The sequence below is a fragment of the Oryctolagus cuniculus genome, chromosome 4 (assembly GCF_964237555.1).
Source record: "Oryctolagus cuniculus chromosome 4, mOryCun1.1, whole genome shotgun sequence".
In the NCBI taxonomy this organism is placed as follows: domain Eukaryota; kingdom Metazoa; phylum Chordata; class Mammalia; order Lagomorpha; family Leporidae; genus Oryctolagus; species Oryctolagus cuniculus.
Genome location: NC_091435.1, coordinates 63,295,964 through 63,322,699, shown reverse-complemented (window position 1 = coordinate 63,322,699; position 26,736 = coordinate 63,295,964). Strand labels below are relative to the sequence as shown.

Genomic DNA, 26,736 nt, shown 5'->3' with positions numbered 1-26,736 from the left:
CAGAGAGAGGCCAGGGCTGGTGCGGAGCTGCGTGCGGCTGCGAGGTCGCGGTGCGGAGCGCCCAGCGGTCCGCGAAGCGCGAAGGCGGCAGTGATGCTAGGAGGGCGGACAATGGGCCCGGGACTGTGTGTGGAGGCCGGCAGGGAGAAGCCGGTGAAGGCTGAACAACACCAGGGAACCGGGCGGGGCGGCAGGGGCGGCGCGACGCGACCTGCCCAGCCCCGCGCGCCACGCCCTAAAGCGGGCTCTGGGCTACGGCGTGGCGGGAGCCGGGACTGAAGCTACGAGTGGGACGGGCGGGGCGGAGTGCGCGTGCGCGGCCCGGGCGGGCGGGGGAGCGGTGGCAGCGGCGGGAGCGAGCGTGCGCGCCGCCAAAGGCTGCCTGGGCGGCCGGTCCTTGCTGTGTGGCTGTTGCCCACCTCGCCTGCAAGGAGGCGGCAGCGGCTTCTCCAGACACCTGCGGCGGCGGCGACCCCCGGCGGCGCGGCGATGTGGCCTTTGGTGGCGGCGCTGTTGCTGGGCTCGGCGTGCTGCGGTGAGTAGCTCCTGGCTCCCAGCCCTGGCTTGAGTCTCTGCGCCCCCGCGGGCGCCCCCGCAAGCGTGGGGGCTGCGCTCGGGCCGCCCCGGGGAGCCCGCCGAGGGTGGCCGGGGCGCGGGCCCTGCGCGCCAGGAGTGCGGACGCGGGAGCGCCCCCTCCTTCCTCCCCTGCCTCCTTTTCCTGGTCTTCCCCTCCCCGTGGGCGAGAGCGGGGCTCGTCTCCTTCCCCCCGCTCGCCACCTCCGAAAGCACGCACCGAGCACGACTCCGAACCGCGCACCTCGCCCAGCGCAGCTGTGAAGAAGCGGAGGGCGCCGTCGGAGGCGAGGGGGTGGCCGCTGTCAGGGACCCGCGGCTTCGCACCCGCTCCGGGCTCGGTGCGTGGATGCTCCGGGGATTGAAGGAGGCAGAGTGGGAGGGCCGGGCCTCCGGAGGGGGAAGCGCGCATTCTGGCCAAGTGGCCGGGTCGGGGTGGGTGCTGTTCGTCCTCCCACACGCACGCAGGAGCGAAGGGGACGCAGAGGACGCGCTCAAGTTTTCATTTCCATCGCGGCGTTGAATCAGGAGAAATCTATCTTCTGGCCGTGTATTTTCTGTTGTTGTTTTCAATCCTAAAAATAAGCTTCCTCGAAACTCTTTCCTTTCTCGTGACTCCCTACGCCCCATCAGCCGCTGTTAAAGCCACATTCCAAATAGTACCTTGGAGTTCCCCCTCTCTATTTGGGCAGCCGTTTGAAAGTTACCCCTATTTTGCCTGAAATATGAACATGGGAATCTCAAGTAAAAACACACATGCCGCAGTGTGGGATTTGACGTCTTTCCACACTGGAACGATTTTGCCCCTTGCCCCCAGAGCTTCTGGAATCCATTTCGCCTTTTTTTTTTTTTTCTTTCTCTTTTCCTTTTCAAACCTGTGCTTCTATTATAAAAACTGAAGAGGCAATAGAAATTTTCATGAGTCTGCACTGTCTGTCACCCCTGGTATCTATGGAGCCTTTTGTGAACTTTTTATAAGATTCAGAATCGAGTATGAGTACCAGGAAACAGCGATTGCTACGTTTATCCTAGAATGCTGAGTTAATTCGATTTCAAATTGATTAGGCTCTATGTGCCATTCACAGAGGACCTTGGCTTGGAGCTGTTTCCCAGATGCCTGCGCACCACTTTTCCCCTCCCTAAGCCTCCTGGGAGGTTGGAGCTTGTAATAATCAAGACCTCTATTATCTAAATGGTTAATATTTCCTGTCATCTCTAGTGGGCTTGTTACCATTACTATTATTGTAGCTAAAATAATACTGCTTTGCAATACCTGTTTAATCAGAACCTTCATATTGAACCAGGTATAAATATGTAACAGAACATCACTGATTCAGACCATCAGCAGCAAAATGAGTCAGAATAGTATAAACCGTAAACCACGTACTGTTTTAAAAACAGGGGTTCTAATTTCAGGTCGAGTAGAAAGAACTGTTGTAATGGTGCTTTGGGGATAAGAATTCTGTTAAGCATTCTTATAGAATGTTCAGATCATGTTTAGTTAGAGCTCATTTAGATACAATATTACAAACTTGCGTTCAGCATTTATAGTAATTTTTTGTATTTGTAAATATAATGCAAGCGTCATGCATTTAAGTTGTGTTAAGTGTTGAATATAAAAGAGGAAGTTTTCGTGTTTCTCATAAGATAAAATGGATGTTTGTGTGTTTAGCATGTACCTTCAGGAGGCCACGTTTGAAGAGATGTTAACAGTCTCAGAACACAAGTGAGATGTCAGCCTTAGGATTTGGAAGAAGGAATGCAGGCTGTAGAAGAAGGAAGCCGTGGATTTGTGCTGAACTTTTGCTTTTGCTTTCATTTTCATTTATAATGCACTAATATTCAGAGTCCGTTTCCTGGTATCTACTACAGTTTTGGTGACCTTTCTGAAAAAAGAAATGGTATCACATACTCATTTCCTTCCATGACAGACAAACTGCAGCCCACTATAATGATTTACAAGATGTGGAGTCAATTACTGTGTTCCTTTCTAGTCTCCCACTCCCCACCTTTATTCAAAAGCACAGCAGTAGTTTCAGTAGTATTCACCAACTAATAAGAAACAAAACAAAAACAAAGAGACAAACCTTAAGTAAAGGACAGTGATATGAACTGTATTTGTAGTGGTTGAATGATTTTTCTTTGTTTAAAGTGGGTTTTTAAAATTAGAGGTACCCATGATTAATTTTTTAAAAACACGAAATATTTGTGTTGCCTAAGTCTGCTAATAATTTGACTTTTTAAAGTAAAATTATTTTTTATCCTAAAGAATATATTCATTTTAAATGCAGGATACCATGGCACAAAAGTAAATGCCTGTTTAATAGTCCTTATTTATGGGACTGTCCCAGTAGTTGAGAGACAGTGTGTTAAAGCATTACATTAAATGCCTGCCATTAGGACACTTGCTCATGCTGTCATCTGTATTTTGGCAGATGTCTTATATTTGCCACTGAGTTGCTAATGGATATTTGAAAAAGCAGGTTCTAAAGATGAAAAAAATAGATGTTTTGCCCCTCAAATTGATAAATATTCTAATTCTAAAATAATCATATTATCAAAATGAACTGTGCATTCCTTAATGTGAATTCAGCTATACCTAATAAAGGCATTGTTTTAATATAGTATTTTTGTGTGTGTGATATAATTTTTAGACAACCACTTTACCTTTTAGGTTTTTGCTATTACAGCTTTTTATATAGGATAAAAATTTTTGTCTCAGCCTAACAATGCACTCTTGGGTTATCAGAAAGTAACTTTTCGCTTTGTATACTAGTACAGACATTTCTTCTGTGATAAAATAACAAGCTATAAGATCAGTTTGCTAAAAATACAGAGCACCCAGGAAACCTGATTTTGATTAACCTAGACTAACAATAGATCCTGGATTTTACCTCTTAGTTGTTACCTGGAATTGAAACAGAAAGTAGAATCTCTGTGCTGTCATGAGATTTTCAGTGTGAGTCCATGGAGTAGTTACCTAAGACTCAGAATTCAGTCATCCCTAAGGTTTAAGATTGAGATTAGGAGACTTAGTGTACACACTTGAATGCATATCACACTGGTGTTAAAACACAAGACAAAGGTTTTTGTAAGGGCAGAATTGCCTTCTCCATTTCAAGCAAGTACGATCATGTCTTGTGTTCCAAGATTGCACAACCCCCTTGGGCATGTAGAGAAATTTCAGATTGTAAAAGTCTTAGTCACTTAAAACACAACTTATAGAGAACAGAGACTTTTAAAATTTTTATCTCTCAGTAGTACCCAGTGTATTTCAGATGGTTGAGGATGCCATGATTCTGAAGGTTGCTGACTTGAACTTGCCCTATCCCAGTAATTCTAGGTTGACCCCTCCTGTTCCTAGAAGGATACCCAGCTTTTAAATCCAGTGTAGGGGTTACTTTGAGTAAGAATTAAATCATTTGTGGATGCCCCGCTTTACCCCAGATCTTTTTGTACAGTCTCCTGGGAAGAGACATCTGACTACTAGATCTCCTTTTTGTGCCTAATTGAACTCTGTTTTGAGACTGCAGTTCTTAGCAGGGGTTAGATCTGAGGGCAAAAAATGGTAGGATTCATTTCTGGCAGGCATCTTTCCTCCTGAGGTTTGCTTCATCTACTTTGGTGGCTGCTGGGGCCTCTCTCCCCACTCCTGAACACCCATTCTGAGTAGATGATTAACTGCCTACTCTACTGCAAAAAATAGTGGTACATGGTTCAGGCTTCCTGAGCTCCCCTCCCACCATCACTAAACTAATCTTTAATATATTAGATAACTGTCTTCTCATTCTCTCTCAGCTGGTTCCAGAACACTGTGTATTCACCAATCCAAAGAAAAGACAGCCCGTCCAGTGCTCTTTCACTTCCACCATCTTGGAGACCTGCTCCGTCAGCTCAGTTCTTCAGTCTTGTGCCTTAGGCCTTTCCTTCTTCCTTGGCTCTTTCCCATTGCCTTGTAGACGTGATTGAATTTATCCTGTGTTTAAAAAGAAGAAGGACTCAAGAACCAAAAATAATTCTTGTCTTTTTCCCAGCTTCCATGCTCTTAGTTTTTGCTTTCTTATTGAAAAGATCATGATCACTTTTTTCTCTTCTCTTACTTGCTTCCCAAATAAATCTGCTCCTGACCCCACTAGTCTGTGGATATTGCTACAGATAAAGATGCTAATGATGTAATTTCCATTCAAAATGCTGTTCTGCCTGTATCACTTGTTATTTTCTCCACTTTAGGACCCTTCCTTGGAGTCCACAAAGTTATTCCTTACTCCCTACCTTGTTTATCTCACTTTCTTGACTTTTTCCTCTTTAATGATTTGTTCCATAATTGTTGGTGCTTTCTGAGTAATTCTTCTCTGCCACCCGCTCTGTTTGCTTTGCAAGAATGCTCTGGTCAATCATGTTTGTGCTTACAGTTTCCATTTCCAGCTGTATTCGTGGTGATTTTCAAGTCTTTGTAGTTTTAGCCTTTCTTCTTAAATACAGATTTGTATATTCCAGGATCTCCTGGACATCCTTAAATCATTGTACTACAAGAACTTCAATAGTCTATTAAAAAAAATTCTCCCCGAATCAGCAAGCCTCTTTATAATTAATCCATGGTCTGACTAGGTGTGCATATCACTTTGGCTAACAATTTTAACTTTCCTCACCTTTATCTCTGTCACCTCTGACTTCTGTTGCTGTTACTTTTTTGACTTTTATTGTCATTTTTAGACCTCTCCAGTGGCCATTTACCTGGACTGTTGCTGTAGTCTTTTTTTTTTTTTTTTTTTTTTTTTTTTTGACAGGCAGAGTTAGACAGTGAAAGAGAGAGAGAAAGAAGGTCTTCCTTCCTTTGGTTCACCCGCCAAATGGCTGCTACTGCCGGCGCTGTGCTGATCTGAAGCCAGGAGCCAGGTGCCTCTTCCTGGTCTCCCATGCGGGTGCAGGGCCCAAGCACTTGGGCCATCCTCCACTGCCTTCCCAGGCTACAACAGAGAGCTGGACTGGAAGAGGAGCAACCGGGACAGAACCAGCGCCCCAACCGGGACTAGAACCCAGGGTGGTGGCGCCACAGGTGGAGGATTAGCCTAGTGAGCCGTGGCGCCGGCCGTTGCTGTAGTCTTTTAATGAATCTTCCTTTCTCCTCTCTCTTCCTACCCTAAATTCACCCTTCATATTGTTTCGTATTATTGTCTGTTAAGTGGAAAAGTCGAGGTGGTTTGTTTTTGCTTACATTATCAAGTCTAAACTTCTCAGTGTGCCATTCAAAGAAGCCTTTACAGTATTTCTTAACCATCTTCCCAACCTCATGAGAACTCACCTAAATAGTTCTCTGCTTTGTTGTCACTTTCTTCATTCCTCTATAAACTGTTGCTTAATTTATCTACAGAACTGTTTCCCATAACATTTCTAGTCATCCTTTAAAACCCAGTTTAAACACATTGTAAGAAGACCATACACACAGTCAAATTATCTTTAAGAAAATTTCTATCCAGCCATGCAATTGTCTTGAGATTTTTTTTTCATTAAAATACACAGCTTCATGATTTCATAATCAAGTCAGTGGAAGTGAAAAGCAGTAGAGCATTCTTGAAATACGGAAGAAGATTGAAATCTCTCCCTTGTGATCCTTGGATTTTCCTGACTTGCAATCCATACTTTAAAGTTTTTACATTCATAAAGTATGCATTGAAGCCTATTTTTGGACCTTTTTGTCTTACTTTGTGAGCCTAATGGAGAGATCAGTTAAATAGTAATTGTAATATGTGGTAGTAGGTGACAGCACATGGGCAGAGGGTGATGGAAACAGTAAGAAGGGGACAAATACTGTTGAGTGGTGCTAGGGAAGGAGACAGGTTTGAACATCTCAGTTGTGCTGTAGCAGCAGATCAGAAGTTAGCAAACTATAGCTGCAGTTCATTGAGCACTTTCTATGCACGTGAAAGCTTCTCCAGTGAGAACTTTATGTTCATTTTTCTCATTCAGTCTTCACAAATGCTCTAGTGGTATGACCTGTTGCTATTCACATTTTATAGATGATAAAATTGAGGTCAGGAGGTTATCCAACTATGAAATACTTCAGCTGAGTCTTGAACCCCCGTCCGACAGCCATGTTTGTGCTCTTCACTATACAAACCCTGTACACCCAGTGACGAGTATAGGCTTTTATGCTATGGGAACAGCGTGGTATGAGAGTGCAATTGCATAGTCATGGAATTCCAAGAAGGTCATTATGGCTGAAGCTCTCTTTGGAAATGATGGAGTACAGGAGATAAGGCTAGAAGGGATCTCAAAGGACCTGATTTGTATTCTGTACTAATGCACTTAGGGTTTAGCCTGAAGTGGGGGAGGCCGGTGTTAAAGTATATTAGAGAAAGGAGTGCACATTTGCAATCAGGGTAGTTATTTTGGGAACTGTGGAAAGTACATTGTACATTGAGCCTGGCATGAAGAAACATTGAGGTTAGAAACAGGGAACCTCTTAGGGGAGTATAGCAGTAGTTCAAAGGAGAAAAAGTGAACATCTGATTCATTCATTCAACAGAAATAGGATTTAGGAATATTAAATAAAGTGTACCTACTAAAAGTTCTCCATGGCTAAGGCAGGGGAGGTGCATCTAGTGTGATGCCTAGGTCCAAGTCTAGATTACTGGCAGATAATAGAAACTACTTTGGGAAGGTGAGGATTTGGGTGAAGGGTAGAGAAAGACTAAGTGTGTGTTTGGATTTGACAACTCTGAAGTAACTAGTTATCCACGTGGGAATGCACAGCAAGCAGTTGTGTGTCCAAGATCTGCAGTTTAGAAGAAAGATGTTGTCAAGTGCAGTAAAAGAAAAATTGAACAAGTAGTTAACACTGTGGGAGTATGGGAGAATACTTGCTAAGGGGGTGCTGACTGTGAAGCCCTTAGGAACACAAACATTGAGAGTCATCAATGAATAGATTTCAAAACAAAAAGAAGACTTAGGATAGGGTGGATCACACAAGAGGGAATTCACCATTAGGGGCTACATAAAGGACAAGGAACACAAGCCCAAAGATTGATACCCATGCTGCGCACTGACCCAAGAACTGTAGAAAAGAGCGAATATGAATCATGCATGTTGGATTTTCCACAGGGTCTTGTTGGTGACTTGGACAATACCTGTAATAGTGAAAAGTAGAGTGAGGGGCCAGAAGCCAGGTGACAAAAACTGAAGTGGTGTATTAGAAATGAAGAAGTGTATATACAAGTAGATTGTTATTTTAGGATGTTAAGAGAGACTAGGATGAGGTTTTTTTAAAGATTTATTTTATTTGTTTGAAAGACAGAATTACAGAGAGAGGTAGAGACATGCAGAGAGAGAGAGATAGGTCTTCCATCCGCTGGTTCTATTCTCAAATAGCTGCAATGGCTGGAGCTGAGCCGATCTGAAGGCAGGAGCCAGAAGCTTCTTCCAGGTCTCCCACATGGTTGCGGGGGCCCAAGAACTTGGGCCATCCTAAGCTGCTTTCTCAAGTGCACTAGCAGGGAGCTGGAACAGAAGTGGAACAGTTAGGACTCAAACCAAACCCCGTATGGGATGCTGGCACTCTAGGCCAGGGCTTTAACCTGCTGAGCCACAGCACCAGTCCCTGAGTTTTTTGAAGTTGGTAAGTATTCAAGCATTTTTCAAAGACTGTTTTTTTTGGAAAAGATACCTTATAAATGGAAGAAGGGGCTGTGGGAAGCAGATAAACAAGGAAAGTCCCTGCAGAGTTTGATGGGTGTGGAGGCAGAAATGGAAACTAGCTCTCTGGTGAGGGGATTCATTTCTGCAAAGGGGAAGCAGGAGCAAAGGCAATGCAGGTAGTTGGTGCTGCAGGTAGGTATATAGGTGGGAAGTGTTGGAAGCACCTCACTTCTCTGAAGGATTCAATTTGAATAAAGAGGTAGAGTGGCAGCTCCTTTGGAAAGATAAGAGGCAAAAGGAGAGAAGATTTACAAAAAGCATGTGAAAATGTAAAATGTTTTGGACCTAGATGGGCAGTCACTGTGTTAATCCTCTGTTCCCTGGTAGCAAAATAAATTTCCTTACAAATCTGTAAGACTGATTACTCTTCTGCCCATCTGGAGCACCGTGACCATACAAGTAACACTTAGCTGGCCTGAAGCGCCGGCAGCGCCGGCATCCCATATGGGTGCCGGTTCTAGTCCTGGCTGCTCCTCTTCCGATCCAGCTCTCTGCTATGGCCTGGGAAAGCAGTAGAAGATGGCCCAAGTCCTTGGGCCCCTGTACCCACATGGGAGACTCAGAAGAGGCTCCTGGCTTCAGATCAGTGCAGCTTCGGCCGTTGTGGCCATCTGGGGAGTGAACCAGCGGATGGAAGACCTCTCTCCGTGTCTCTGCCTCTCTCTGTAACTCTGTCTTTCAAAATAAATAAAATAAATCTTTTTAAAAAAAAGTAACACTTAGGACTTTGTGTTACATGAAGTATTTAACATTTCCCAAATGAAAACTGTAAATGCCTACAAGATAACTCCTACTTTTTTTAAAGATATATTTATTCATATGAAAGGCAAAGTACAAAGAGGCAGAGGAAGGGAAGAAGGCAGGGGGAAAAAGAGAGAGAGACAGGGAAAGAGAGGGAGGGAGGGAGAGGAAGAGAGAGGTCTTCCATCCGCTGATTCATTCCTCAATTGGCCACAATGGCTGGAGCTGGGCTGATGTGAAGCCAGGAACCTGGAGCTTCTTCCAGGTCTCCCATGTGGGTGCAGGGGCCCAAGGACTTGGACCATCTGCTGCTCCTTTCCCAGGCCATAGCAGAGAGCTGGATCAGAAGTTGAGCAGCCAGACTCAAACCAGTGCCAGTATGGGATACCAGCACTGCAGGCTGAGTTTAACCTGCTGTGTCACAGCGCCAGCCCTAGTTCCTCCATTATTTAAATCTTATCTTCACATCCCATCACAATGTTCCATGTCAGGTCATTCTAAACAAATGTTTATTGCCTTTTTTTTTTTTTAAGATTTTATTTATTTGAGAGAGAGAGTCACAGACAGTGAAAGAGAAAGACAGAGAGAAAGGTCTTCCTTCCGTTGGTTCACTCCCCAAATAGCCACAATGGTCCGGAGCTGCACCGATCTGAAGCCAGGAGCCAGGTGCTTCTTCCTGGTCTCTCACCTTGGTGCAGGGACCCAATCACTTGGGCCATCTTTCACTGCTTTCCCAGGCCACAGCAGAGAGCTGGATTGGAAGAGGAGCAGCTGGGACTAGAACCAGTGTCCACAAGGGATGCCGGCCCCGCAGGTGGAGGATTAACTGATTAACCTACTGCACCACGGCGCCAGCCCCGATTGCTTTTTTAATATTTCTGAACTTGACTGGTGTGTTGTGACTGCAATGGCTGCAATTCTTTAGCCATTTTTGGGACTGTGGTCTGAATATGGTTTGGGTCAGTAGGCTGTGTTCACAAAGGTTGCAGGTCCAGGACTTTTCCATTTCATATAAAATCATTTATTTGCTCTAAGTTATCTGTGACTCTGTCATCACCCCTAGTTAAATTTGCCTACTCATAGCTGGTATAGACTACTATTAGCATATCTTGTTTATTCAGAATTTTCTTACTCATGTTAATTGTGTTCCATGTATATTTCTTTTTTCCTTTTTTTTTTTTTTTAAGATTTATTCATTTATTTGAATGGCAGAACCACAGAGAGGAAGAGGCAGAGAGAGAAAGAGGTCTTCTAACTGCTGATTCACTCTCCAGATGGCCACAGTGGCCAAAGCTGCACCAATCCAAAGCCAGGAGCCAGAAGCCTCCTCTGGGTCCACCACATGGGTATAGGGGCCTAAGTACTTGGGCCATCTTCCACTACTTTCCCAGGCATAGCAGAGAGCTGTATCAGAAGTGGAGCAGCTGGGACCTGAACCAGTGCCCATAGGGGATGCTGGCACCACAGGTGGCAACTTTACCCGCTACAGCACAGCGCTGCCCCCCCCCCATATATATTTATGAAAGGCAGAACTAGACTGAGAGAGTGAGTGAGGGTGACAGAGAATGCTTCCATCCGCTTATTTACTCCCCCAATTGCCTGCAACACCTAGGGTTGGGCCAGGCCAAAGACAGGAGCCAGAGAGTCAATCTGACTCAATTCCTGATTTGGTCAAAAGGAACCCCGGCCCTCGAGTCATCATCTGCTTCCTTCCAGGGTGCAAATTAGCCAGTTGCTGGGTGGGAAGCAGAGGCAGGACTCAATGCCAGGCGCTCCAGTATGGAATGCAGACATCCCAAGTGGTGGTTTAACCTGCTGCACCACAATTTCACCCTTGTGTTCCCTATATTTTAAATCTTTTCTTCACTTTTCTGTTTCATTCATAGGCAGTCAGCGTAAGAGAAAAGCTCCAAATCAGATAGTTTTACTACTTAGTAGCTTTTTTCATACATGCTTATAGAGGATAAAGTTGTAGTTAACAGCTGGAGTGATATTTTTGTACTGCCTCTATTTATTAATTATTAGTGCAGAGGTTATTCAAATTATGGTTTATCCAGGACAGTTTTTCTTTGAATTTGACTGACTGTTTTTTCTGTTTAAATTGCTTCTGCTATAAAATGTTTTTATTACCACAAATATTGCAGTGCAATTAGTGCTTTCTGTATTCTTTAGAAAATTCATTTTCTAAACATAGGTTAAGAAATTGTGGAGGTGAGCATTATGGTGCAGCCAGTTAAGCTGGCTCTCAGCTCACCTGCATCCTACATTGATTGTCCCAGCTACTCTGTGCTTCTGATCCAGCTTCCTGCCAGTGTGCCTGGGAGGAGGCAGATGATGACCCAAGTACTTGGGTTTCTGCCATTCACGTTGGATATCAAGATGGGCTTCCTCGCTCCTGGCTTTGGCCTGGTGCAGCCCCAGCTGTCATAGGCATTAGAGGACCAAACCAGTAGATGGAATCAATCAATCTCAATATCTCTCTCTCTCTGTGTCTTTCTTTCTCTCCCCATGGGTGTGTATCTGTTTTTCCTTTTTTCTTTGTCACTCTGCTTTTCAAACAAATAAATATTAAAAAAAAAAAAAAAAAAAAAAAAAAAAAACAAGGAAAAAGAAAATGTGGAGTGTGGGCTGACCACTTCCTACCCAGGGCGTTCTCATGTAGTTTGATAGGAAAACTGAGCTCTTCACTTATGTCTCTTTTTAAGTTACTCATACTAATACAGTTTTAAAATTTTGTAAATGACTCATACAAATATAAAATGAACATGTAACAAATATTACACTTCACTCATTCATTAGGAAACAAACCAGCAAGAAAACAAAACCCACTTTAAAGAAAATTGGAAGAACAAACAACAATAAAGCAGTCAGGAATTCTGAAATAAATTTTCTGACAGATGCAAAATTAGTCAATATCTTCAAAGCAGTAAAATGTAATTTTTGGAATCTTGTCTTCCACTAGGTAGAAATCAATTACAGAACAAAATTTGTTTGTGTCTCTGAGGATACCAATCATTTGCATTACCATCAGTTTTCTACAATTTACAGAACTATAAAATAGCCCAGTCAAAATCAGTGGAAGGCACAGGCCCCTGTAGAATCAGGTAATCCTAAAGAACCTGTTAGATAATGGCCAGAACTCCATTGAAAGGACTCCAAGTAATCTTTCTGTCCATTTCAATGTCTTTCACTACACTTGCTTTCCTTTGTCATTCCAACATCATTATCATCCCTTTATTCTCTCCCTGTACACTGTAGTCTCTCCCCATCAATGCTTCTCTATCAGAGAAAATAACTTGCAACTCCAGGGTTTTGAGGAATTCAATGGACAGTCCATGTTCTGCCTGGAGCTTCTTAATATTTATGGGGCTAGAAATGTAGCAAACTGAGAAAAAGTGAATTCTGGACATCCGCAAGTTTGGGCCAAACCACAAATTCACCAAAATACAGCAATTTATACCAATCAGAGGAGGTCCAGATCTTTGTCCTAAAATGCCATATTGTCCAGATTCTAGTCTTTCCCTACATTTTAAAGAATGATACTGTTTAGAGAACACTTGCCTATATACATGTATTTTTTTCCTCTAATGCTCACCCAGTTCTTTAAAGTAGCCCAGAATTTGCTTTTGATCCTCTTCCAGAGTAAACCAAGGCACAGAAAAGTGAGTTGCTTAAGCTCACAAAAGAAAAAGTGGCAGAAATTGGATTTGTATTCAGGTTTTTATAACATTGTCCATTTCATGTTCCACCATGCATCCTTGTATTAATTTCATTGGACATTTATTGATTAATAATTGTGTTTTTAGAATAGTAAAACCTTATGCCTCTGATTTTTATTCTGGTTTATATAGAAGGAAGAAACCTGAAGGACAAGCTATTTACTAAGTTGATAATTTATTTTTATCTGTTAGTGCTTTTCTTTTTGAGGGACAAGTCAACGAACTCCTTAGATGAAAGAGTTGAGTAGTGGCAGAAGATTATGGAAGACAAATATATTCTGTTCACATTCTTACACATTTTAGTTGAGTAGTGAGTGATTGTGTTTACTTATGCAACCCCTCTAGTATAAGGCAGTTAGGTAGTTTATCCTATTGAGAAGAGTTGATAAAATTATCCTACTTCACAATACCTGTTCTTGGTTTCAATTTGTTTCTCGATTTTTGGAGTGATTTATGGTTTCTTGGAGAAATACGTGTAATAAATATTTGGGAATTATTGTTCTGCAGATTCAGTCAAACATGGGGGTGGGAACATGCCATTCAGTTGTATAGAATCCTTTGTAAAAGTTGCACACAAAATGTCTGTTGCTGTCTATATTTCGCACTGGGAAAATAGCCATAGAGAATGTTTTTTCTTGTTAGTATTCTAAGGCTTTCCAACTTAGTGGAAGGACATGATTTAATTCCTCTGATTTACTTTGTATATTAAGGTACAGTAGATCCTACCACATTTTTTGGAAATACAACATAGGGGTGAAGATAAATTTCATATCAATTTAGTAACTTCTATTTAGAAGTGTATGGAAGTTGAGATTGAATATAATATGTGGTTTGATTTTCTGCTCAAAATTTTCCCATGGTAAGAGCAATATTTTTCTGCATGTATCCGTAAGCAGAAATCATTACTATAGAGCTTCCAGAAGTCAAATGCTACACCTGTATGTTCCATCACAATTGCCAGATTTATTCCCAAGATACATTTATACTCTGATTTTTACTGAGAATGAATAAATAAAAGTTACATTGTTGTGTACTAGCTGCCCAAGTTAATAGTAAAATAATTTGTTTCTGTTTTTTGCCTTTGGGTTCTTCTCCATTGCTGCACTGCTTAAGTAAACAACTGAAGCATTACTCTTTGTCTTAAGGATTTGTACTATAACTAAGATTTTATAGAACTCTGTGACTAATAAAATACTTTTATTTTTCCTTCACAGGTTCAGCTCAGCTAATATTTAATAAAACCAAATCTGTAGAATTTACCTTTTGCAATGAAACTGTTGTCATCCCATGCTTTGTTAAAAATGTGGAGGCGGTGGGCACTATGGAAATGTATGTGAAGTGGAGATTTAAAGGAAAATACATTTTTATCTACGATGGAGGGCAAAATAAGTCTACTGCCGAAAATGACTTTTCGAGTGCAAAAATTGCAGTCTCAGAATTACTAAAAGGGGATGCCTCTTTGAAGATGGATAAGCGTGATGCCGTCTTAGGAAACTACACCTGTGAAGTAACAGAATTAAGCAGAGAAGGGGAAACCACGGTAGAACTGAAGTACCGTGTTGGTAAGTGCTGTGGTTTGACTATGCTTTGTGACCTTTGAAATTCATGTGGAAATCTGATTGCCACTGTGGCAGTGTTGAGAGGTGATTATGTCATTTACAAAAGCAAAAGAGAGAGGGATTACTGCCTTTCTCAAGGGAATGGGTTAATTCTCACAGGAGTGGGTCAGTTGATTTTGAGGGTGGGATGTGCAATGACTCTGCCCTCAAGGTTTCTCTCATTGCAACACATTTGCTTCCCCTCCTGCCCTTCTGCCAAGTTAGAATACAGCACAAGGACGCAGTAGAGGTCTAACAGGTGGGGGTTCCTCTTCCTGGGCTTTCCAGCATTCAGAGCAGTGAGCCAAAATACACTCTCATTTTTATTAAATCAGCCAGTCTTGGGTTTTCTGTTACAGCAATGGAAACCAGACTTAAACAATAAGCCTTCTGAAGTAGCTTCCTTTTTTTTTTTTTTTTTTTTTATTCTGCAACCTGATCCTGTTGGAAATAGGGAAAAGACAGAAGGGGAAAAATATTTGCAAATTATGCAACAGATAAACAATTAATAACCAGAATCTACAAAGAGATCAAGAAACTCCACAACAACAAAACAAACAACACACTTAAGAGATGGGCCAAGGACCTCAATAGACATTTTTCAAAAGAGGAAATCCAAATGGCCAACAGAAATATGAAAAAATGTTCAGGATCACTAGCAGTCAGGGAAATGCAAATCAAAACCACAATGAGGTTTCACCTCACCCCAGTTAGAATGGCTCACATTCAGAAATCTACCAACAACAGATGCTGGCGAGGATGTGGGGAAAAGGGACACTAACCCACTGTTGGTGGGAATGCAAACTGGTTAAGCCACTATGGAAGTCAGTTTGGAGATTCCTCAGAAACCTGAATATAACCCTACCTACCATACAACCCAGCCATCCCACTCCTTGGAATTTACCCAAAGGAAATGAAATTGGCAAACAAAAAAACCTGTGTGCACCTTAATGTTTATTGCAGCACAATTCACAATAGCTAAGACATGGAATCAACTTAAATGCCCATCAACGGTAGACTGGATAAAGAAATTATGGGGCCGGCGCCGCGGCTCACTAGGCTAATCCTCCGCCTAGCAGCGCCGGCACACCGGGTTCTAGTCCCGGTTGGGGCACCGGATTCTGTCCCGGTTGCCCCTCTTCCAGGCCAGCCCTCTGCTGTGGCCAGGGAGTGCAGTGGAGGATGGCCCAGGTGCTTGGGCCCTGCACCCCATGGGAGACCAGGAAAAGCACCTGGCTCCTGGCTCCTGCCATCGGATCAGCGCGGTGCGCCGGCCGCAGCGCGCCAGCCGCGGCGGCCATTGGAGGGTGAATCAACGGCAAAAGGAAGACCTTTCTCTCTGTCTCTCTCTCTCTCACTGTCCACTCTGCCTGTCAAAAAAAAAAAAAAAAAAAAAAAAAAAAAAATTATGGGACGTGTACTCTTAGAATACTATGCAGCAGTAAAAAAATAATGAAATCCAGTCATTTGCAACAAAATGGAGGAATCTGGAAAACATCATGCTGAGTGAAATAAGCCAGCCCCAAAGGGACAAATATCATATGTTCTCCCTGATTGGTGACAACTAACCGAGCACCAAAAAGGAAACCTGTTGAAGTGAAATGGACACTATGAGAAACAGTGACTTGATCAGCCCTTGTCCTGACTGTTGAGGAACAACTTAATATTTTATCCCTTTTAGTATTTTTTTGTTCTACTGAATACTGTTGGTTGAACTCTCTAATTAACACACAATTATTCTTAGGTGCTTAAATTTAACTGAAAAGTGATCCTTGTTAAATATAAGAGTGGGAATAAGAGAAGGAGGAGATGTACAGTTTGGGACATGCTCAACTGGATTTGCCCCAAACGGTAGAGTTAGAAATGTGCCAGGGGATTCCGATTCAATCCCGTCAAGGTGGCATGTACCAATGCCATCTCGCTAGTCAAAGTGATCACTTTCAGTTCACAATTGATCATAAAAATAGGATTAAGAGTCAAAGAGATCACATAAACAAGACTAGTGTCTGCTAATACTAACTGATAGAATTAAAAAGGAGAGAACAATCCAACATGGGAAGCGGGATACACAGTAGTCTCATAGAATGGCAGGTGTCCTAAACAGCACTCTGGCCTCAGAATCAGCCCTTAAGGCATTCGAATCTGGCTAAAAAGCCCATGAGAGTATTTCAGGCATGGAAAGCCAAGACACTCTGGCAAAAAAAAAAAAAAATCTAAATGAAAGATCTCTGTGAGTGAGATCCCAGTGGAAAGAACGGGCCATCAAAGAAGGAGATACCTTTCTCTGAAGGGAGGAGAGAGAGAACTTCCACTTTGACTATGACCTTGTCTAAATAAGATTTGAGTTGGTGAACTCAAAAGGCTTCCATAGCCTTGGCATCTCATGACAAGAGCCTCGGTTGATTACTGACGCCATAAATAAGAATGTCAGTTGTCAAGTCAACAACAGGAATCACTGTGCACTTACTCCGCATGTAGGATCTCTGTCCTTAATGTATTGTACTGTGCAAAGTAATGCTATAACTAGTATTGAAACAGTACTTTACACTTTGTGTTTCTGTGTGGGTGCACACTGTTGAAATCTACTTAAAATATACTAAATTGATCTTCTGTATACAAAGATAATTGAAAAAGAATCTTGATGTGAATGGGATTTGAGAGGGAGTGGGAGATGGGATGGTTTGAGGGTGGGAGGGAGGTTATGGGGGGAAAAAGCTGCTATAATCCAAAAGTTGTACTTTGGTAATTTATATCTATTAAATAAAAATTGAAAAAAGGAAATAGGGAAAAGTGGGGTTGGGAACTCCTTTATGAATCAAAAAGTGATTGTTAATGATAAATGTGATGTAATATTTAGCAGCTTTAAGATCATGAGTTCTATCATAGTTATTGTTCTACTTTTCATTACTGTTTAATTTGGATATTGTGTGTCTCAGACGTTTCTTTTGAGAACTGTTCTGTTTGGGGCATGGAGTCATCTATGCTGCCATCAAAAGTACCTTCTTTCACAAGATTTTCAAGGCTCTTTTTAGTTGTTTCTTGAATAATTTTTTTGTCTTGCATGTTGACCAAGGGTTGGCAAGTTCCAGCTGTGCTTCCCCTGGAAAGAATAGGTTAGGAAGAGAATCAGATTTGTCATAGATCATCAGGGTTGAGTCCTAGAGGTTTTCTGTGACTAGTGCTGCTTTGCTGTTCATTTCTTAGCCAAGTTGTGGGAGAGCTGGTCTTCCATTTTTATTTATTTGGATTCAGGCTTGGGTATAGCGCCATGATTCTGCCATTTTTCACGAACTTGGATTGGTGAGTTATATAAAGTCAGAACGTTAGCTGAAGTAAAAATAAATAAATAAAGTCTCTTTTCTGTTTCTTGTCAGCCACCCACAAAGGCATTCTGCCTTTCCATTTTGAACGTTCTAGTTAGAATCGCCAGGCATATTATTGATCTCAGGATTGACTACACTTTGGAACCTCTGCTCCCAATGGGATCAGAACCATCAGTTGGATGCGCTCTTTGCTTTCTATTCTTCTAGCTTTCACTGTTAGGACATTCTTGTTACTGTATCGGAATTGGGTGATTAGTCTGTTGATGTTGCTTTGGGTTAGGAATGAAGAGATTGAGTCACAGCCCTTATTTAGCAGCTTGGTTTTCATCTCTGATCCTGAGCTGGTACTTCACTGAGTCCACATTGTCTCATACTCAAGACGGGGATGAAAATAGATGTTTGCACTTATGTATTCTTCCTTTTAAGATTTATTTTATTTATTTGAAAGGCAGAGTTAACAGAGAGAGAGGGAGGGACATGGAGAAAAGATCTTCTGTCTGCTGGTTCACTTCCCAAGGGCTGCAACAGCTGGGGCTGGGTCAAGCTGAAGCCAGGAGCCAAGAGCTTCTTCTGGGCCTCCCATATGGGTGCAGGGGCCCAAGCACCTGACTGTCTTTTGCTGGTCTCCCGGGTGCATGGCAGGGAGCTGGATTGTAAGTAGAAAATCTGGGACTCAAACCGCTGCCTGTATGTGATACTGGCGCTGCAGGCAGTGGCTTAACCTGCCACACCATAGGGCCAGCCCCTGCATTTATGTATTCTACCAAGTATAATGAGAACCCATGTTCTTTGGAAACCAAAGTTTGTTACTACAGTAGTTGTTTTCGTGAATGTTAGTGTAATGAAATAGAGTATCAAGTTGCTGAAGCTGATCTGCAGTCTTGTGTGTTTCTTGTGCACAGAGAGGAATGGGTAGGGGGTGGCACAATAGGGAAGGAGGATTAAAATGGCTTTTCTGCTCATAAATATCACCCACATTGTAACTTTTACCACTGATGTTAATTTAGGCTAAGGAGATTTTTTTTTTTCCTCAGTGTACATCTTTAGGAGAGCTCTACTCAGTCATATGCACTAGAACTGACTGTAGTTAGATAATGTAATACTTAATTCAAATTCTTTATGGGGATGTAGTCTCATGGGAATAAAAGAAGACATGGGGCAACAGTAACTTTGGAGGATAATGTGTAATGCTGAGGGACAACTTGGTAGCCAGAAGACAGAATGAAGATGAATGGGAATGACAATTATAGTTTTGCATGTGAGGGTTGTATTTTTCATTGGTTCTGAATATTATGTATAAATATGAGCTCAAGTTCTGTTTTGGCCCATTAAAGTTGGAACACATCATTTCATTATGAAGAATGGAGAAAAATTTACTAGAGGTTTAAGATACTTGGCTTTGTATCAATTTTGATTTTTTGAAGTAATTATTGATTCACAGGAAGAGTCAAGATAGTTGGCCCATGCTCTACACCCAGTCCTCCCCACTGGTTACCTCTTAAGTAAATACATCACAGTATTAAACCCAAGGCATTTGCTGTAGCACAGTTTGTGTATGGGTCCCTATGATTTTATCACATGTATTGTTGCATAATTAACATCACAATCAGGATATAGACCTATTCCATCAACCCAAACATCTCCCTCCTGTTAACCTTTCATAGGCATACCTTCCACTTCCCACTGCCCCTAATCTGGCAAGCACTAATTTTCCCTCTATAATTTTGCCATTTTTACAATTTCATATAAGAGGAATCATACTGGATATCACCTTTTGAGGTTGAGTTTTTTCCAGTTTGGACAATTAAAAATAAAGCTGCTGTGAACAGTTGTTTACAAGATCCTATGTAGACATAGTTTACATTTCTCAGGGGTAAATTTCTGAAACTACAGTTATTAAATTACATGGTAAGATTATTCTTAGTTTTCAAAGAATTTTCAAACTTTGCTCATCAGCAGTGTAACTGTAGAATACAAATTTGCCGTACTGATACTTTCCCATCATGTGTTTTAGGGATTTAGACATTAGAAACTATGTTTTCTAGGTTGTGGGGATTTTTTCCCCCAAATATACGCATAAATGAGGAATAGCAATTGCTCAGAATAGTTGAATTACACTTAATGGATTCAGGTAGTGGTGACCATTTTTTGTGTTGTTTTTTTTTTTTTTTTTGGTTTTTTGAGTTTTTTTAGAGCACGAGAGCTGAATACATGAGACACTCTAAGATACTTTGTATATCTAACATTTGTTTGAGCCCCTGCCAGATGTGTTCAGTATAATATGTCCTGTGATCTTCTTAAGAACTCTAGTGGAGAAAAGTAGGTCTTACCATTTAAAAAATGAGGAAGCTAAAAAGAGTCAAGGACAGATTCATTTCCAGGATTTTAACCCAGATCTCTGTGGCTTCAAAAGCAAGTACCGTTACCATCATGGTATATGATTCATATAATAATGCATTGTAAATAACCAGATACTAAATACAAATAATAGCAGTTATAAAATTAGTTATTGCTATTTCTATTAATGATATAAAAATATAGAAGCTTAAAATTCATTTTTCTCTGTAAGCTGTTTGTTTTAAAAGGTCTATTCAAGTTCAGCAGAGTTGCCATTTCCATTGTCAACATTATGCACATTCCATTCCTAACAATGACATGAAGACATTGGAAGATTCTTGTATTAGTTTTCTAGTGTGGTGTAACAAATAACCATAAACAGGGGCCGGCGCTGTGGCACAGTGGGTTAATGCCCTGGCCTGAAGCACTGGCATCCCATATGGGCGCCAGTTCAAGACCTGGCTGCTCTACCTCCAGTCCAGCTCTCTGCTGTGGCCTGGGAAGGCAGTACAAGATGGCCCAAGTCCTTGGGCCCCTGCACCCACATGGGAAGACTTGGAGGAAGCTCCAGGCTCCTGGCTTCCAATGGGCTCAGATCCGGCCGTTGCGGCCAATTGGGGAGTGAACCATTGGATAGAAGACCTCTCTCTCTCTCTTTCTCTGTGCCTTTCCTCTCTCTCTGTGTAACTCTGACTTTCAAATAAATAAATAAATCTTTAAAAAAAAAAACACAAATAACCATAAACATAGCAGCCTAAAAGAGCACTTGTTCACCAGCTCTGATCATGGTGTGGCTGGGGTCTGTCAGCCAGACTGTATTCTCACCTGGGGGCTAGGGTCCTATTCCAGGCTCACAGAATCATAACCTAAATCTGTTACCTGTGATTGCAGGACTGAAGTCCTTGTTTCTTTGCTGAGTGTCTGTAGGGACTTCTCTCAGCTCCTAGAGTTGTACCCATTCCTTGCCACATGGTCCCTGCGTATTTAAAGCCAGTGAAGAAAGATCTGCTTGCTGAGTCTCTCTCACATGTTGAATTTATCTTGATAGGAAGAGCCCAAACACTCTTAAAGGATCACTTTTTTAGGTCAGCTCTGTCTACCTACAGGATAATCCCTCCCACCCCTTCTTAAAGACACTTGATTGATGATCTTAATTATATCAGCACATTCCCTTTTCCAGGTGACATGGCATCAACATTGGAATGAAATCCAGCATATTTTTTGTCTCACTGATACACAAGAGGAGGGAATTACAGAAGGTATTTATTTCAGGGAGCAGGATTTGGGGGGCCCACCTTAGAATTGAGGGTTTGATTAAGTGAGGATTATAGACTAGCTAATCAATAGATTAAAGAAGTGATCTTTATAATCTTGAATCTTCATAATCTTGAATCACCAAGTAAAAATTTGGTCTCATTTTAGCGCATAAATTTTATTGTGATTGTCTCCTGTGGACGCTGGTATTCTCTGTGTGTAGAGGCCCTGTGGACCCTTCCTGTTTTCAAGTTGTCCCATTTCTATACAGAGAGGTAAGAGAACTGAGTTCATAGGTTTCAATAACACTTGGGCTTGAAAGCAAAACTTAAACACTTATCCACAGACCACACCCTCTTAATATCATTTTTTTTGCCTTTTCAGTAATGATTAACTTTGGATTATCTTTATTAATCCTGAGATGGAAAAATATCTGATGTTGTTCATAGTCCATTTTAACCTTTATTCGTATTTTTAGTGCAACAGAAACTTAGAGTTGAAAGGGATCTTAGAGAAGTATCTTGTCTCACTCTCCCTCAGGGAACAAGATTTAACATAATCTTACAATTCTGTGTAACAAATTGGTAGTTTAATAAGCACATGTGTAGTTTCACATAAAATGTTGGAGTTTTCCCCAGGATATCAGTTGATTCTTAAATACAGAATTCACTGATCCTCAAACTTCTACCAAAACAAGTTAGAAAGGTCATGTGTTCATGTCAGTGACAGGAGAGGAAACCTGGTAGAAGTTTCCCACAGTAATTTCTCTTTTTTTAATTGTATATAATATATGCAAGTTTCATGTATATTTCATATATACAGATTTAGGAACATACTGATACTTCCTGCCCTACCCTCCTTCCCACCCTGCTATAACCCTTCTTCCTCTTCCCTCTCCTATTTCCAGTCTTAATTTTTACAACAGTCTACTTTCAGTTTACTTTATACTCATGAAATAAATACTGTTACTCAACAGTAGAGACAAGGGCTGTAAGCAATCATTGAATCTCAAAATATTTATTTCACTCCAATACATTATATTTTAGGTACTCTATACCCCAGACCAAGGAAAACATATCTCTCTTTTTGGGACTGGCTTATTTAACTAAGTATAATGGTTTCCAGTTGCATCCATTTTGCTGCAAAAGACAGGATTTCATTTTTTTTTTTTAAACTGAGTAGTACTCCGTAGTGTATATATACACCATAATTTCCTTATCTAGTCAACAGTTGAGGGACATCTGGTTTGATTCCATATTTTAGCTGTTTTGAATTGTGCTACAATGAACCTGGGGGTACAGATAACTCTTTCAGATGCTGATTTCTTTTCCCTTGGGTAAATTCCCAGGAGTGGGATGCCTGGATCATATAGCAGGTCTATATTCAGATTTCTAAGGTATTCCCATACTGTCTTTCACAGTGGCTGCCCCAGTTTACATTCCCACCAGCAGTGGATTAGAGTACCTTTTTCTCCACATCCTTGCCACCATTTGTTGCTTGTTGATTTCTGTATGAGAGCCATTCTAATGGAGGTGAGGTGAAACCTCATTATGGGTTTGATTTGCATTTCCCTGGTGGCTAGTGATCCTGTTTTTTCAAGTGTCTTTTGGCAATTTGAATTTCCTCTCTTGAAAATACCTGTTCAAGTCCTTTGCCCATTTTTTTTCCAATTCTTTTTTCCCCCAGAAACCTTTTATTTAAGGTATACAAATTTCATGCACTTCATAAATACAGCTTTAGGAACACAGTGATTCTTCCCACTATACCCGCCCTCCCACCTGTACTCCCACCCTTCTTCCTCCACCTTCCTTCTCCCTCTTCTATTCCTGGTCTTATTTTTTTTTTTTTTTTTTTTTTTGACAGGCAGAGTATACAGTGAGAGAGAGAGACAGAGAGAGAAAGGTCTTCCTTTTGCCGTTGGTTCACCCTCCAATGGCCGCCGCTGCAGCCGGCGCACCGCGCTGATCCGATGGCAGGAGCCAGGATCCAGGTGCTTTTTCCTGGTCTCCCATGGGGTGCAGGGCCCAAGCACCTGGGCCATCCTCCACTGCACTCCCTGGCCATAGCAGAGAGCTGGCCTGGAAGAGGGGCAACCGGGACAGAATCCGGCGCCCCAACCGGGACTAGAACCCGGTGTGCCGGCGCCGCAAGGTGGAGGATTAGCCTATTGAGCCACGGCGCCGGCCTTCCTGGTCTTATTTTTTATAAGGCCTATTTTTCAATTAACTTTATACTTGTAAGATTAACACTGTACTAAGTAAAGAGTTCAACAAATAATATGATGACAAAAGGAAAACTGTTCCTCAGTAATTGAGACAAGGGCTGTTCAAATTTGTTTTGTTGTTGTTGAATTTTTTGAGCTCTTTATAGATTCTGTTTATTAACCCTTTTACCCAAAGTGATTTCAAATTGAGATACCACTGGACAGCTCAATACCCCATGCATACTTACTGTCAGGGAAAGTGTTTAAATGTTGGGGTGGTAGTGAGAGGGAGATTATGTGAAGCCTGAATAAGCCCACATGTGATACAGATAAGCTCTGTAAGAATCACTTAGATGAAAATATATTTCATTCAAAAATCCCACTGTCATTGAAATTTCCTCTTTTATCTCATTATTTTTGCATAGATTCTTGTAATCATCTAGTCTGTTTCATTATCTAATTGACAAATTAGTTCTTTCCTGCCCCAGGAAGTTGACCATTCAAACTTTTTATCTAAAGGCTTGGTATGAAGAGACACTGTTATTTCCTAAAGGATTGCAGGTATCAGGCAATTAAAGTTCTTTCTTAAATCAAGCTAACATTTGCTTCGCTGTTGTTCCTCACTCACTCGGAAAGCTGTCGTATTTCTCCCAAATTCAGCCTTCTCTATGGTAAAACACTACAATTCCTTCAGTCAGTGCTCAAGGTTTCAGGGCCCTCATTCTAGTCACCTTGCCTGGCAGCAGTTTCCTGTTGCTTCTTTAGATGTGTTGAGTTTAACAGCTCACGGCTGCATTTCTTGACATCCTTTGCCCTCCAAAATCTGATTGCTGCTGTACCTTTCTGACAAGTCCTGATTCCCTGTGATCCATTCTTCACATGGCTGCCAAAGAAGATTTTATGAATCAGGTCATTTTTCGTCCCTGTTTGAAGCCTGCCAACCATTTCTCGTTGCTGTTAGAATAAAATCCATACTTAACACATTGTAAGGACCGATCTGATCTCACCCTACTCCTCTTTTGTAATCTTGCATCCCTGAATTCCAGTCACTGTGGCCGTCTCCTGTCTCCTTGAACTTGCTGTTCCTTTGTCATCTGTTCCTCTCAGTCTTCAGGTGACAGGCTCCTTTCTTCCTAAGGCTCAGTTCCAATTCCTTTCCCCAGAGGCCTTTCCCCTTCCCCAAGCTCAGACTCACAATACCGTGTTCATTGCTGGGCCTTCAAATGCCTAGATGGGGAATTCCCCATGGTGGGCTTACAATGAATATTTATGGAATAAGAGAAAATGAGTGGTCAGATCAAGGTCAAATACATCTCTTGTTTTTATTAATGGCATCTATTAACACATCCTAAATTTATGAGGCCAGTAGAGAAACTTGTCCTCATTAGCTCATCTTTTTTAAGATTTATCTATTTGTTTGAAAGGCAGAGTTACAGAGAGGCAGAGGAAGAGAGAGAGAGAGAGAGATTTTCCATCCACTGGTTCACTCCCCAGATGGCCACAACAGCTGGGGCGGAGCCGATCCGAAGCCAGGAACCAGGAGTTTCTTCCAGGTCTCCCATGTGGGTGCAGGTGCCCAAGGACTTGGGCCATCCTCTGCTGCTTTCCCAAACCATAGCAGAGAGCTGGATCGGAAGTGGAGCACCTGGGAGTTCAACCAGCGCCCATATGGGATGCTGGCACTGCAGGCAGCGGGTTTAACCAGCCCCTGATCATCTTTAACGTGAGGTAAGATAACAGCTATAGGTGAAGCCAGCAGGATTTGATTCCTGTTTAGATGTGGGGCATGAGGGAAACCAAGGAGCCAACTGTAAGTAACTCCCAGGATTTTGCCTGAGCAAGTGGAAAAGTTTAGTTACAACTACTGAAGTGGGAACTGAGAGGGGAGGTGTGAGGACGACACTGAGGTGACAGGTATCAGGAATAAGTTTGGGATATGAAAATGTAAAATGCTTAAGGTCCGGAATTCATGGTGCCTTGGCTTCTTCGGCTGCAAGGAAGGATTTAACTCTTCATATGATTATCACGAGGATTTCGAGGAATTAATGTATACAAATCAAAATAATAGAAGTAGAAAGGAAAATAAATTAAGCATGGTTATGATCTTATAGAGCTTTTGCCAGATCCTTTGGGCATCATATACAAAAACCTAAGCATAATTCACAAAATTTTGCCTGGTAGGATTTTAGGCTGAGGATAGAAGAGGATTTTCTTTTGTATAGGAAATGTGCAGTTATCCAGTTGGAAATTAAGGTATTGATTCTGAATATCTAAAAATATCTGTATTGTGGTGGATATCTATAACCATAGAGTATCAAAAAAAGCATTTTGCACACACTCACTGAACTGTCTTATGACTGTAGTAACCTTCAAAAGCCAATGTACTGAGTCTCTACCATGAACAGGGAAAAACACTAGATTCTGAAAAGCTAATGTATCTAAGTTAGGGTTTATAATGTTATATTCTGGGGATTAATGTAAGCATTTTACCAGGGTTTAACCTTACAAGCTTAACACAAGAAATATATGACTGTCGCTATTGAGTGAAAGACAGGAAGTTCCTCCCATGCAGGGCAGTGAGGGATTCCAGGGAATAGGTGAGTCCTGTTGACTTTGGAGGAATGCCAGTGCTGGCTGGGGCAGTATTCAGAAGTGCCCTTCAAACCGTCCAGCCTCCACCACCACTGCAGGCAGACTTCAAAGCACTTTCAGGGCATATTGTTAGAGAAGAAATTTCATTACGAAAATTACGGTTCTATAGGTTTATAAGATGCAGTCACACTTAATTTCTCTAAAGTTTGCAACAATCCTATTTGAAGTTTTTATATCTCAGTGTCTTTTGTATGGGATGTATGGCAGTTATTTTCACCATATAAGTAACATGCGGCCTACTTAATAACCAATTCTTTAACAACCTAAAGTCCTTCATGTTACTTAACATAGTAATGATCCTTTCAAAGCTTAATTCTCCTTGAGCAAGTTGTGTCTTGCAGATTCAGTACAGGGAAATCAGGGCTTCCCTAGCGCAGTGTTAGTCACAGTAGGGAGAGGGAACCTCGTGGTACAGCTTCCTCACTACGTCCGCTGAGTCAGTCTTTACAGGAAACCATCAGGGCTGTTGGAAGGCAAATTCTTGCACTCTGCACAAACAGGTATTCAATATCGGAACACATCATAATAATTGGTAAGTGCCAAGCTTTGCTTGAAGTCCTTTACAATAGTCACAAGCATCCTGCAACGTGTAGATGGCTGTGCTGCAGCCATTGAGGTCCCTGAAGAGCAGAGAGGTGTTT

The 26,736-nt window shown here is 41.8% G+C and overlaps 1 protein-coding gene across 9 annotated transcripts in view; it reads left to right on the top strand.

The window, feature by feature from the left end:
• Positions 1 to 292: 292 nt before the first annotated feature.
• The window catches only part of LOC100355470 (leukocyte surface antigen CD47), a 52,035-nt gene continuing 25,591 nt past the window's right edge, over positions 293 to 26,736 (top strand). For 7 of the 9 annotated variants that reach the window (XR_001794711.3, XR_001794710.3, XR_001794709.3 and 4 more), the window contains exons 1-2: positions 318 to 535; positions 13,943 to 14,290. Coding sequence is in view for 6 of the 9 variants with exons in the window: in XM_008266996.4 (XP_008265218.1) it covers positions 490 to 535; positions 13,943 to 14,290 (394 nt within the window). In the remaining 3 variants the exon portion in view is untranslated. Of the gene's footprint in view, positions 536 to 13,942; positions 14,291 to 26,736 lie in introns of all 9 variants that reach the window. The other 2 variants (XM_008266998.4, XM_008266997.4) reach the window with 2 other exon arrangements.